This window comes from Nestor notabilis, unplaced genomic scaffold (assembly GCF_000696875.1).
Source record: "Nestor notabilis isolate BGI_N333 unplaced genomic scaffold, ASM69687v1 scaffold19869, whole genome shotgun sequence".
NCBI classification, from domain to species: Eukaryota; Metazoa; Chordata; class Aves; order Psittaciformes; family Psittacidae; genus Nestor; species Nestor notabilis.
The window spans coordinates 10,674-25,237 of record NW_009942719.1 but is presented as its reverse complement, the minus strand read 5'-3'; the positions used below and the strand labels follow the sequence as shown (position 1 = coordinate 25,237).

The 14,564-nt window shown below is 39.6% G+C and overlaps 1 protein-coding gene across 1 annotated transcript; it reads left to right on the top strand.

Annotated features, from left to right (window-relative positions):
- Window positions 1–3,650: 3,650 nt before the first annotated feature.
- On the top strand, window positions 3,651–12,114 carry GABRB1 (gamma-aminobutyric acid (GABA) A receptor, beta 1; the record flags this gene model as incomplete). The annotated part of the gene is made up of 4 exons (XM_010021539.1): window positions 3,651–3,788; window positions 3,894–4,046; window positions 5,339–5,589; window positions 11,767–12,114. Coding segments are annotated over 4 exons (890 nt in total), but the record flags the coding sequence as incomplete, so codon positions are not given.
- Between the last annotated feature and the right edge of the window lie 2,450 nt (window positions 12,115–14,564).

Below are 14,564 nucleotides of genomic sequence, written 5' to 3'. Positions count from 1 at the left end.
TGGCCGTCGAGGGAGGCACAGTGACAGCGTTCTCTGTGCTCCCTCGTAGCCGCCGGTGTGCGCCCTGGGAGCAGCGCTGGAGCTCGGCCACAGGCGACTCCCGCACGGACAGGATGGTTTTTAGGGAAGGGGAATGATCGAATCATATTAACTTGTGTTGTTAAATCAGTTAAATGTTATTAGTGGAAATCATTCTAGACTTCGCAGCTGGAGTTGTAACCACTCCTGAAAGCTGTTATGAACATTATTGGAATATTTCAGGTTCCCAATATCTGGCTTCTATGAAATCTGTGTTCAGACATCATCGCCCAGTTGCAGGTACTGCTACCTCTGCCACAACAGCAGAGGCATCCCCTTAAAGCAGTGACATGGGTATGTATGCAGAGGGAAAAGGATCACATGGAAAAAAAGCTGGTGAGGGAATACCTGAGTACAGTACAAATGAGTTCAGGCAACAAATCAGCATGTTAGCACTGGCCACTGCATAGGCCAGACCCACTTTATCACAGAAATAGCTTTTCTTCCATTGCAAATGTTAAGGCATATGGTGCAAGAAACAAGGGTTTATCCTCGCCTACTGGCCAGAAGCTAGTGCTGCTCTTACACTGAAAGTGTCTTCGTTTATATCACTGTCACTCCTCACTTCAGAAAGAAGTGATCTGTCCTCTGCTAACTCTGTGCAGAACTGATATCAGTTCCAATCTTTAAACTGCAGCCACTGTCTTCCTCTCAAGTGTGCTAGTTTGGAAAGCAAAAAGCAACGTCAACACCTTTGGAACAGGAGGGCCCCCAAGCCCTACACCTCTAAGTCACTGTCAGATGTGAAACCAACACCTTCCACACACACCTACAGCAATGTGTAAAGCACATAACGAAGGGCGGCACACAACAAAAATGGTATGCCAGCAGGAAACGGACTGCCTGGGGACAGTTTACACCTTGTTAGTGTCTGGCAGAGTTATTACAATGACTGTCAAGGATTGTACTGAGGTTCTCTCTATACAAAATCACAGGAAGATATTTCGTCTCAATTACTCTTCTAAAAAGAGAGCTAATAAAGTGAATGATCCTGATTGAAAGACATCACTATCCCTTTCTCATCATTCCCCCCAGATTTAACAGGAGTAAATTCAAATAACAAGTCAGCATATTAGAAACAGTGGTAGCTCACACTCCATCTATTTTTTGTTGTATTTGGAAGTCTTTTTTAAACTTGTAAAGGTTAAAGGCATGGCCTGCCAGCTGTGATGGCTTGTCATCAGCTGAAATCTTCCACTTGCTTCTGGTCAAGTGACTTTATAACCTGTGACTTTAGAACCTGTAGTGCTACTTTTCATTTTGTAGCCGAAGTCATAGAAACCTTTCCAAGATGAGCGAAAAGCACATTTGCCTACATTTCAAAACTCCCATGACCAGCATGAGTGCACACAGCACCAGTCACATGCTGCAATCCTTCTGTAGGAAGGTGTGCCCGTTTTCTTTTTGAAATCTGACTTGTGATATCCCAGGCATTTATTTGGCACCACTGCTGTTTTAACAACTAAATCTACAATAAGTCACCTTTGGGGAAGGGAATTTTTTCTTCAATAAGGTGCCCAAACCACTCTGTCTTTTGTCAAGAAGGCAGAGGTACTGCAGAGAGGATGGCAGGGTCTGCCTAAAGAGACAGCAAATAAAGTCAGTATCTGCAAGTCAATACAGCAAATATCTGTGCAGTATCTAGGTAGTGCTGCACCTTTTTTATTCTAGCCCCTAAAGACAAAATAGCTATTAACTCACGTGGAGATTATCTGTGTGCCTACACATAATCAGTACCCTTTCAGTATGAGATGACAGTTTACCACTTCCTGTGGTTTACTTTATCTTTTTCAGAAAGAGTAAAGATTCAAGAGAGATGTTTTGTAATACAAATTTGCAAGAAAATGAAGTTAACACTTTCCCGACAATCTTAGCCTTGGCCCTTTTAACAGACTTAGCAGTCTTCATTCCTTCCTTCGATCATTCTGCATTACACCCTACATGTAGCTCATGTTGGCCCTGTGGTTTGTGTGCGATGCCTTTAAAACAGCTGCTGAAATCCCACTACCAAGCAGCTACCTTGGCCTTTTGCAGTGAAAAGCTTTTGGCTTCTACCTGGAAGGAATGAAAACCAGCCATGCAGAGGGGCCTGTGTGACAGCCCTGGGATGGTTCATTTCAAACAAATCAGCATAAGTAATGGAAAGCACAGTTTTAAGCTAACAGTAGTGATCCATATTAAACAGGTTACCATGATTTTGGGGAGCAGTTCTGATAGTTAGCAAACCATGGCACTGAGCAGCTCACAAATAAGCTACGTGAACAGTTAACCTTGGTCAGCCCATCACTGTGTGTTTGCATCAAAAGATAGCTCTTCTATAACTGCAGACTTTCCAAGCAGTCCCTTGAGCCTGGCAGCAAGTTTTAAAAGCTTCTCTGGTTGCCACCAAGGAAACTATGGAGCTGTTCTGCATGTGGTCAGCCTTCTAGAGATGAGAATGTTACCAGGCATTATCATAGGCAAAGATATCTCAAGACTAATTTCCCTTCCTAGAAACTGCATTATTGGTGTGTAAGAAGGATAAGTTCCCAACTCTGTAGAGACTTCTGATGGTTGGTTCAGCTGGCAAAACTACTGCCAAGTTTTCTAAAGCTTTGGGTTCAGACACATGTTTTTATTTGATGTGTATTATACGATTTCAACCTGAATAAATCTAACATCTGAAGGAAAACTGTAAAAGTAGATGAGATGCTGTTCTCTCATTTGGTAGATATCTGGAGAAGGTAGTAAAATGCAATCTACTTGAATCAGTTTAAGTGTTAGTTCAAAAGTATCATCAATTGTGAGGGTTTGTTGGTTTTTTTTTTTTTTTTGAAACTCAGTTATTCTTGAATTTAATCTAAGTTTTTGAAAATGGTAACAGTAATGTTAACATTGCCAGTGGTAGAATGGCAAATTAATTTTTAATTACATGATAAATATGATGATATATGATAATGAAATGATAAATGTCACTGATAAAAGGAAAAAGAAAGGTGCTAGTTTTGAAGTCAGTAGGAAATAGTTCTGTAATAACAGAAGGTCAGTGATGCCATGGTCTAATAAAAATATAAAATGCTGCATGATTATCAAAGGGAAACCTACAGGTCTGACAGACAATGTCAGGTAGTAGTACAGGCACCTGAGTTCTTCTAGAATCATGTTTGTCTCCACTGGCTCCAAACTCTGTATTTTGTCAGGTGTGCATAGAAAATCAAATGCAAAGCTGGGAACTGAACCTGGTTTTACTGTCAGAGCTCCTCCTAGAGACTTTAAAAGTTTTGTTGGTGTTATACCAGTTTGTTGGTTAACTGGGCAACTCAAGCCTGAATGAAAAGTAGCAGTATTAGACCTAGCTAAAAATTGACTTTTAATCTTATATTCTGTCCTTGTTTTCTGTCTTCTCCCTTTCCACACCCAGAAGCTTCCCCAGAGTACAGAGGAGGCTACGTGGTTTCTGTACAGCAGAAATGTCACAGACAGGAGGCTGAGTTCCTGATTAACATCAGCTCCTTCCACTTTAACCGCAACTATTTAAGCCAAGCAATAAAACAAAAAGAAAAATCAATAATTGAATCATGCCTCTGTTGCAGATGGATACACTACTGATGATATTGAATTTTACTGGAATGGAGGAGAATCAGCAGTAACAGGAGTTAATAACATCGAGCTCCCACAATTTTCTGTTGTTGATTACAAGATGGTATCAAAGAGAGTGGAATTTACAACAGGTAAGAACTGGCTAGTTAAAAAAGCTTCCCCCTGTTCCTCAGCCCAGAAATATCAGTGTCTAACTTTTGTTAGGCATTAGTCATTTTATGACTTCTTTCTTTCAGGAGCGTATCCTCGATTATCACTGAGCTTCCGGCTTAAAAGAAATATTGGATACTTCATTTTGCAAACCTATATGCCTTCCACACTCATAACAATTCTGTCATGGGTATCTTTTTGGATCAATTATGATGCTTCTGCAGCCAGAGTTGCTCTAGGTAACTTCAAAATCACTGAACTACATGAATACTTTCTGTCTTTGAATACAGTAGCACCAAATTCATACAGCTGAAAGCACCAGCATTCATTGTGATCTTACACATGCAGCACAGCGTCTTCATTGTCAGAAAGGTAGGCAGGTATCACCTTCCCTGCATCTGAAGTTCTTGTTCTGTAGTTAGGTTGGGATCCTGACTGACTTCCAGTTGCCATGATGGTCTTTGGATCAGGCCAAGAAGTACCTTGCTTCCAAACTGAAGCATAAAGGTCTAATTCAGTTATCTTAAGGGTATTTATGTTGTGCTGCATCAACATTTCATTAATGTTAAAAAGTGTCCTCTCAGGCTAAATGTGTGACTGAAATGAATAGACAAGATCCTAATGACATGAGTGGAGACACACCAGCTTACACCAAATAAGCCTGGTTTACCTACATAGTTTGTCCTTTCCTGTACCATGTTTCTTCCTACAACTTTCCATAATAACCGAGATTTCTGCCATTATCTGCGCTTCAAGGCAGATAGGCTTTTCAAATGCTAATGCTAGAAAGCCACTTGTGCCTACAGCTACTATCCAGATGCATTCATGACATGTGATTAAAGCAAACTAAGTATTTTTTCCAGCTAAGACAAAACACATTAAAAAAAAAAAAAAAAAAAAAAATCATGCAGTGATGGATAACAGAGTGAGGTGGAAATTAACTTTACTTGAAAGCACCTCTTTAACAGGAAGAGCTGCTTTGAAACAAGCATATATATCACTTTCTCTTCATCAAAGACCATCACTTTATCATAAAGTTTCCCTTTCTCCTTTCAATCCTCTGTTTTCAGTCAAAAGCTAGATACTTATTCAGGTTCCCCAGAACAATGCAAGTCACCCTGTGGGGTCAAGCAGGGCTACTGCTTTAAGTAAAGTGAGAAGCATTTCCTCACATAGAAATAACAGTGATCAACTCTTTACTGTAGAGGTCAGCTAATACCACGTTCCCTAGCACAGTTATTGTAAAAATTAAGGCAAGATATACCAAGATAGCTTGGGTTTTTGAAGGCTATTTCATTCACCCTCCATTGCATGGAAAGCCATGGAAGGTACTATCAGCAGGCCTGCAAGGGTATCTTCATTTCCAGTCCTGCAAAACACATTCCCTTGGCTGTTAAGAATCTGATCACATACTTAAGCCTGAGAAGAGCATGAGAAGTGCACGGTAGCTGGGCAATGCTGCCGTTACACCTTTCACATGCAAAGCTCTTTCCCATTCTTGTTAGTCAATGTCTTTTTCTTCCTTTCACAGGAATCACAACTGTGTTGACCATGACCACCATCAGCACCCACCTCAGGGAGACTTTGCCAAAGATTCCCTATGTCAAAGCAATAGATATTTACCTGATGGGATGCTTCGTGTTTGTATTCCTGGCCTTGCTGGAATATGCCCTTGTAAACTACATATTCTTTGGGAAAGGACCCCAACATCAGAAAAAAGCAGCAGGCAGGGCAGGACATGCTACAAGCAAGAAGAGCAGACTGGAAACAAATAGAGTCCAGGTAAAATGCTTAAGCTCATTTTCGAAATGTTATTTCTGTTGTGACAATGTTGATGTGTATGATGATAAAGATAGAAGTAATTTAAATACATATGTAAAAGCATTTAAGGTTGTCTAGAGAAAAACGGTATTCTAAGGAGATTACACCAACATATGGTTTATTCCATCTTCAACTGAAAACAGAGTAAGAAACTACAGAAAATGCAAATGAATATTCAGAACAAGCATTTATTTGCAGCACAGCAGAAATACAAGGGGTACAAAAAAGTTAAATATTTACCATTTCAACTGTATATTTCTTTGCTGTAGAAGGTAGTATAGAAGAAATGTTTATTATATAGTTCCTCTTTACACACAGAAACTTCACCAAAAATAGAAAACAAAGACAGACACTGTTGCTCCAGTGAGTTATGATTGAAGCCTACACCACTGAGCTTCCAGGAACATAAAGAGGATGCTGTTAGGCTCTAACAGTTTTCACAGATGTCAGGATTTTTCCCTCAGGCTAAATTCAGGCAGGCCACAACTACCTCCTATGAAAAAGCAAGCCAGACAAGCTCAAGGAAGTAATATTATGGACACTTTTTTTAAACTAGGACAATCTACCAGTACATCACTGAGCACTTAAAAACTTCTATAAACCTATTCCATTTTTTCCCAGTTTTTCAGAAATGAACACTTTCCTCAGGTGTATTTCACCCAATCTGACTCAGAAGAAAACACAACCCCTAATGAGCCCCAAATTTTCTTCTGTTCTTTGCTTTTCTTACAATATATTACGTCCAAGTATTAATGAGATCTTACCCAGGCTGTCCTATAAACTCCTCTACTGTTGTGGCCTGAGCTGGTAACATTTGGACAAAATTATACTGGACCATGTGTTCAGCTTGGAGAATGAGACTGATACATAAAACTCTGACTAAAGGTAAGACTTTAGCTTGATGGATGGTTGCAATTTCACATACGTGCCAGGAAGCACATTTCAGAAACTCTGATACTTTATTAATTATAGAGTTGTGCTCTTTGTGTCCCAGCAGCCACACCACTACAACTAAGCATCATTAAGAGTCATCATGTCCTCAGTCTCAGTGAACTCATGAGCCCATTAAAAGCCCTTTCCTGCATTAGCCTCCTATCCCAGTGTGTAGGAGGCGCTTTATTACAGTGGGTGGATGAATTCAGTCCAGGCTGACAGTAGTCTCCAAGGTCCCACAAAGTATTGTCCTCCACAGAGCAGACGAGGTAAGCCACCCTGTTATGGGTTATTGTGTGCAGACACCATCTACGCATTTCTGTGGAAGTTAAGGAACGGGAAAAAACAGCAAAACACACAAACTCTAACCAGCCACCTCAACAGCTCTGGAGATAACCCAGCCTAGGTGAGAAGAAGTACAGCAGGGATTCATGATGAAGAGGGAAGCAACACTTCTTCAGAGGTCAGCTTTGGCTGCCTGGGCCCTAGTGCACAGAACTAAGGATGAGAAAGTGTGAAGGATAAGAGTGCAGGTAAGCTCTTTTTCCTACATATTTGGAGACTTCTTTTAACTAACAAAAAGCCCTAACTCATGACCTAAAACTTCTGTCTAAATGTTACACTGACAAAGATTACGCTGAGACCAGTACTCAGAATGGGATGGAAAGTATTTACAACCACACTTGAACTTTTCAGAGCACCACATGCATACACCAGCATTTTTCTGACAGAAAACAGAAGGCACACATGCTTTGTATGAGGATTTGGAAGGGTTCATACTTTAGACTGAAATTCCATTCTGAGACTGTAAATGCCTTAAGTGAACTGCTTTTTGCCTGTACAGTGCAGGTTTGTGAATTTAGATACACATATATATTCACATACACATAGACACACACATGTGAATGGATAGCAATGGATTTTGTTATCCCACTGAAGATGATAACATTGATGTGGGACCTAGTGATCATTCATTTTACTCAGCATGGAAACGCAGATGTCCAATAGCAGGAAGAATGCACATGACCAGAGCAGTGGGGCATGGTAAGGTTATGAGATCTCTAACGAAGACAGCTCCCAGGCCCTCTGCTTCATGTTTTGAGAATTTTCACTGGTATTATGATATCTGTACTTGAACAGGGGAAAGATTTTTTGGAGCACAAAGGAAGTACAGCTGTAAGTATATACAGCTATAGTGTAACTTTTTCCTTTTACTCTTGACCCATACTACTTATCCTTACAGGGACCTATAATCAGGAGAAGATACTTAACAGTGCTTCCTCTCCTTGTGCCAGGTGAAGATATTTCTTGTTCCCACCTGACATCCAACTCACATGACTAAAAGAGTTCAAATTCCTGCATCAGAAACAAAAGCCTCAGACATGAGCAACACTCAGCAAACTGACCGTGATATTAACAGAGTATAGAGAAGACCAGGTGGAAGAGGAAACCATACTGCTGTTTCATATGTGGCTGTTCTTGCTCTACAGTCTGAAGAAGGTGGAAATAAAGCCTCTCCAGTTTCATAATTTATGTAATTTTAATTTTTAATATGCAAAAACAAAAATTAATTTGTAGCAAAAAAGCTTTCTGTTTCTCTGAATAAAGGATAAAGACTGTTTATATCTCCTTGACCATTTGTCAAAGCTAGATGCCACTGAGGAAACTACCCAGCAAGAAAATATTTTGATAGTCTATGTATACAATTGCTTCTGTTTCCCCAGACAATTATAATATGAATAATCATTACACAGAAGATGTCTCTTAAGCATGAGAAAGAGGTAGGATGCAATCATAATGTGAGCGGGAAAGGGGCTGAGCCATCGAGGGGTTCATAAATGGCAACAAAAGGCAGATGATGGATGGTCTTTTCTCCCCCAGTTCTGGAGAGCATCACACCTTTCTTTGAACCTTTTGTGAACCACAAAACACCTGGGATGGAAACCTGTTTCTTTGCAGATCAGATTGTGATAACACTACTGCATTTGTTCCAAGAAGACAGCTTTTATGAGTAACATGGCCCTGAATCTGTCATATTAAGAGAAAGAAAGGATGTTTTTGTATTGAGACAAAAGAAAAGTTCTTACCTTTCATCTCCCACCAGTTAACATAAAAAAAGAGTAGAAAGTAGGTAGGTAAAAACTCATTCCAGACAGCACTAAGTATTTGGGACTCACCCTCTTCAAGGAATGCCAACATGCTTTTACCCTAGAGCTGACTGACTATTTTTTTATGTGGTTAACACAGGACTGTCGGGTTATGTTTTTTTTATTACTTTAATTATTTTACACTTACAATACCATTTGATGTGGGGAAAGAGCCTCATCACTGTGACATGGAGTGGAATGAGTTAAATAAAGCCTGCTGGCTGTTCCTGATGCACAGAACCAACAGCAAGCCCCACGTAACCTCATATTAAGTAAGGGCAAAAAGATTTTAAGACATTTTTACAGTGTGCATATTTGCTGTTAATTCATTCTAGCATTAACATAAACAAAATTAATAACAAGTCTCTTTGGAGTATCCCTTAACTATTTGTACATTTTCCAGATTCCAGATATGGGAACTGTTAGAATTCTTATGCTTTAGTAACAAAACCTCAGCTGCACAAGTTTTAAGAATATTTTGGAGTGAACTTCAACAAATTCTGAAAGGGTTTTTAGTAATGTGGGAAATTAACTACTATTAGTCCAATTTCATGTTGCAGAAGCAGAGAATTTGACCCAGGTACATAAGAAGAGCTTTTAGCTTTGGTATTTCTCTGAGCTACTTTATTCAAGACCAGTGTAAGGTTCTTTGCTCTGAATTACAATGACTGCAATTCAAAGATTGGATTGCTTCATGATGTATACAAATCATCCTGCCTAAAATGATGTAAATAAACTAATTTTAAAATATACCAGGTTCATTCATAACACTTAAAGTGGGAATTCATACACTGCTTGGCTTATAATAAACTGTCAGGGCATATTAGTTTAAGAAACGTCCCCATGAATTTCGATTGTAGGCAGTTATGAGTTGTCTTCACAAAAAAGAAGCCATAATAACTGTTTAATGATGCTTGCGCTACTGTTACTACTATTATAACACTAAAGTCAATTAGCTTAAAGATTAGGTTATATAATCAAAGACAGCTCAAAGAGCTGGGGAAAAAAACTGGGGAAAAACATTTACCTACCAAACCTTCTGAGGATTAAAAAATATCTCTTTTTACATGGAGATCGTTGCTTTTTCCACAGAAAATGTCAGAACTTAGGAGTAATGAACAGTCCCATAGTTATGGCAGCCCTCTGGAGAGTAGGAGACCCTAGCTTAGATCTTCCTTCTGCTTAAATTTGAAGTCTTGAGCTAGAAAGAATAAACTGGGTAGCCCGCATCTCAAGTAAAGATTGCAAACACCATGCTGGTTTATAACCAGCTGGCCTCTCTAATCCAGAATATGCGAGTTTTTCCTACCAAAACAGTGGTGGGAAAAGGGATGTCCCCACTGAATGCTTATTTCAACATACATAGAATCAGTTGCTAAACCAGACAAGTGTATTTTCTCTCTGTGGTGATTTATTACTCCATTTAGAAGACTTTTTTTCCCTCCACAGTTCTCCTGGGTAGCTTTTGTACAAATAGCCCCTTTACTTGTTTTTAGTTAGTAAATGCTTAGTTTGGCACAGTGTAAATACACCAGCAGTCATCATGCAACGTTTTCTCCTTCTAGCGATGGGAAGGAACATCTTCCATGCTGCCAGGTGGAACCAAGGCTTCTCTGGCTTCCAGCTTTCCTCCGCAGCAATCCCCAGAGACTCGATTTCCCCATGTGCTCTGCTTGGAGTTTTTTCTTGAACATACTTCTACCTGCTGTAGATTATTATATCATTTCCTAGCTCTGCTATGTCTTGCTATAAATGTAAACCTCAGAGTGTGAACAAAGTATTGCATATCACTGGTGCTTCACAAGACTAAACATTGCAAGTAAGACAATAAGACAAGTAAGACAATAAGTAATTTTCTTTTTCCTTGGTACAAAGGCATTGCCAGACAGTCGTGGTATAGATCATAATATACTTGGAGTAGGTCCAACACCACAGTTTACAACAAAAAATTTTAATACCCAAATCTCAAGTCAAAGTCTCTGAAGTTTCATTTAAAAGGTCTGTGTCCTAATGTGTATTTCCCTCATATGAGCTACAGTGGATGTTTAAATATCTGGGAATTTGAAACATCTAGGAAGTCTTTATTGGCGAAATGAGGAGACATCCTGGAAACACCAAAGACACTTTCTAAAAGAGGTTTTACTACATACAAGCCGAAAACTAAAGATAAGTGAAAAGGTAAACACTTTGTAGTAACGAAGCCATTAATAGTTAATTACATTCATACATAAAAAATGCAATGATATTAAAATATTTTTTATATACATATATCATTGTTTGTACTGGACATGTATAGATTGGTTGCAGTTTTCAGTTCTTTGCTTAGGCACTTAAAACAGTGCCCTGACTAACTAACAGCACAAATGAACTAAGTGATAAACATATTTGAAACAACTGCTTCTGGTACCAACATAGAAAAATTCAACTGAATATAAGGTTTTATTGAGTAAAATGGATTATTCTATCTGCGCATGGGCAAGTTAATGATGTGCTGTTGTGAGTAGTGATTTTCATCTCTGTAGTAATCTTCCAAAATTAATTCTCATTAAAAGCATTTTACAATAACTGATAAAATGCACATTACCTACATACTCTTCATCCAGTGAACCCATTATTACAAAGCAGGTCTTGAAACTAACCTACAGCACTAAAACTGTATAAATCTGTATAAAATGGGCAGAGACAGAAACATTTAATTTTTACTTTGAGTATTTGAAAACACCAGGTCACAAGACATGAAAAATCAGTATTTCATAAAGACCATGATCTAATTTAAAGATAAAACTTTACACGGGATGATATAACTAGCTGAATTAAAGGGTCCCAGACCAAGCAACCAGGTCAGGATGGAAGGTACTTAGATGCTTAATAGCTAATTTCACACTAGTCAGGAAAGTACATTCAGTATCTTTTCATCTTCTCAACGCTGTACAAGACAAAACTGTCACTACAGCCCCAGGAGCACCTCAGCAGTAGAGCAAGAAGGTACCTGTCCGCCTGGGAAACACCTTGGGCTGGCTGAGGAACTTGTCTAATTCACATTCCTTCCTTGACACAGGTTGATCCCCATGGAGTCATGCTTCTTAACTCACTTGAAGTACGAAATGACATCAGCAGTTCAGATGCGTGCACGAGCCTCCGTGGCAGCCGCGCCACCATGTACACATACGACAGTGCCAACCTGCAGTACAGAAGAGCCACTTCCAGCAGAGACCTCTACAGTAGGAGTGCTCTGGACAGGCAAAGGCTTCATAAGAAAGGACACTTACGAAGGAGGGCATCTCAGATCAAAGTCAAAATCCCTGATTTGACTGATGTTAACTTGATAGACAAGTGGTCCAGAATGGTCTTTCCCATCACATTTATTCTTTTCAATGTTGTTTACTGGCTGTATTATGTACACTAATTTATGCAATAACATTACCATAGACTAATATAATTAGACTTGTTTCTTTTCTTTCTCAATTTTATTAACTCTGAAGAACTGCAGTAGCCATAATGTTACACATTCAAGGTAAGATACCCACCTATTGGATACTTCTGGATTTAAGCTTTAAAAACCAAAACCAACCCACAACCCAAATCCAGCCTCAGCACATTCAGATCAGAATAGTACACATCTGCTCTTAAAGAGCATCTTCAGCCAAAGTGCTATACCTCGATGTCTACAAAGAGTTTGCACACCACCCATGACCTTTCTGTACTCACTTTCATCTATTTTTTTAAATGGATTAAAAATCAGTCCTACTGTATTTCTTACCACATATTTGCAGCCCACAGCAGTATGCTTCCAAACAACACAGTAAACCAACTCGAAGTAGTAGTTGTGTCACAGTCTTTCAATATTTAGCATATAGAAATTTGGGGAAATAACTCCTTGAAGGATTATAATTATTACATCATGTGTCGTTTCAAAGTTAATAGTTACATTGGGAAGAACTTCCATAGTGTCTGAGAAGTATCACTCAAGGAGGAGTTAATTCATGTTTTCAGAGAAGTGGGGATCTTCAAAAGAAAGAAAGAAAGAGTAGCAGAGACAAATCTCACAGAATTTCCAACTAAGGAATCAGCTGATTGGATCTAGCTGGAATGTTGTTATTTCCACAAAGTAGCAAAGTTGAAATTGATAAGAACAATTGTGCCATCTGTAATTTTGTATTAAAAAATAAAAAACCAAATGTGTTAATTCCTGGAAGCAACTACTGAGGGATACCACAGGCCAAGAGTGGCCACTTTTCCTGTGGCTGGCAATTGCAACACATTCTCCCAAAAGTTGGTAGATGTCTGGGAACAGATCGGAGATTTCTGCATACCATTTCCTACAGATTTCCTTATATTGCTGAGGAACAAGAGATATGGCTGAGCCTTACAGCACGCTGGTGATGCTGGGTACACTGCTCTTGAGGAGCTGCCTCTCCCAACTCAACTGCTTATCACCTGACACAACTCCAGCCAAGGAGCCACAGGCAAAGTATTAGCTAAGCCCATGCAACTGAGAAGCAATAGGTCAGTCACCTCCTACCTGTACCAATTCCCTTTCTCTATTGCCAGTTTTTTCCTAACAGAGTTTCCACTATGTTGCCTAACATAGCATTTTATTGAAAAAGAACTATTAACAGTTAAATTTTATTTCGTATTGAAATTGTTTCATAATTTTAGTAGAGTCAAGATATACAAGCCAACAGAGTCTATGTAAGTATCAAGGTGATTGTTATCAATGCCAGCTGGTACAGAGACACTGATGAGGACAGTAGGCAGCAATACACACAGCAAGGAGTTAGTAGAGAATATAGACAAGTGATGTAGGAAGCTTCTTCATCAGTTCCTCATTGCCTGGCATCAAGGTCAACTGATGACCTTATCCAGCTGACACTACAACTTTTTAAGCAGAACATAATAATAAATGAAACACTCCTACATGTTAATATTAATCACATCCTGCAAGACCTGGACCTCCTAACAGATCAGGACCTGCCACTCCTGCCCTTTGTGCAGCAGACTTCTGCAGAAATAGTGTGGAATGATAAATCAGCAGACAAGAAAGGGTTCAATTTGCTCATTATAAGGTCCTTTCCAACCCTAACCTTCTATGATAACAAAAAAATATAAGGCTGCAAAACAGGCATTTGACATTGCTAATCTAAGGAGGTCCTTGAGACTATCAGTTTTTCTGTGGGCTCAAAAGTCCCAGTCTCATCCCAAGTTCAGGGGAGCGGTGAAGTAGACTGCTAGCATCTGCACAGACATAGTTTTTAGCTTATGGATCATCCAGCCACTTCCTTCACAGATGTTAGACAGGTGGGCTAAAAGTAGTTCCATTGTACCATTCCAAACAACAAAAAAAAGTAAAAAAAAAAAAAAAAAAAGGGAGGGGTATGGAGCAGAGGAAGGGTCATTAACAACCAAGAGCACTGCAAATGCAGAACTCCATGAAGAACAGCATGTTCTAAAACAGCAGGGTCTACCCCTGTGCATCAAGAGTCCTTCAACACATGCCACTGATACAAACCCCAGCCCTGCTGCCAGTTTTGAATGGCACACACCAAGGCCTGGCTGCATCCAGAGAGAGAAAACAGCTGCCAGCTCTTGGCATGAAGTTCTGCAGCAGGAGCTAACAACCCTACCACATAGAGGTAAGAGCCCCTGTTGTGGTTTAAGCCCAGCCGGTAACTTGGAACCATGCAGCCGCTCACTCACTCCCCCCACTTCTTCTTCCTCCTCCTGCTCCCAGAGGGATGGAGAGGAGAATCAGAAGAACGTAACTCCCACGGGTTCTAATAACAGCCTTCCATCAATTAAGGTATAATACAAACCACTACTGCTACCAATAATAATGATAAGAGGAATAACAAGGGA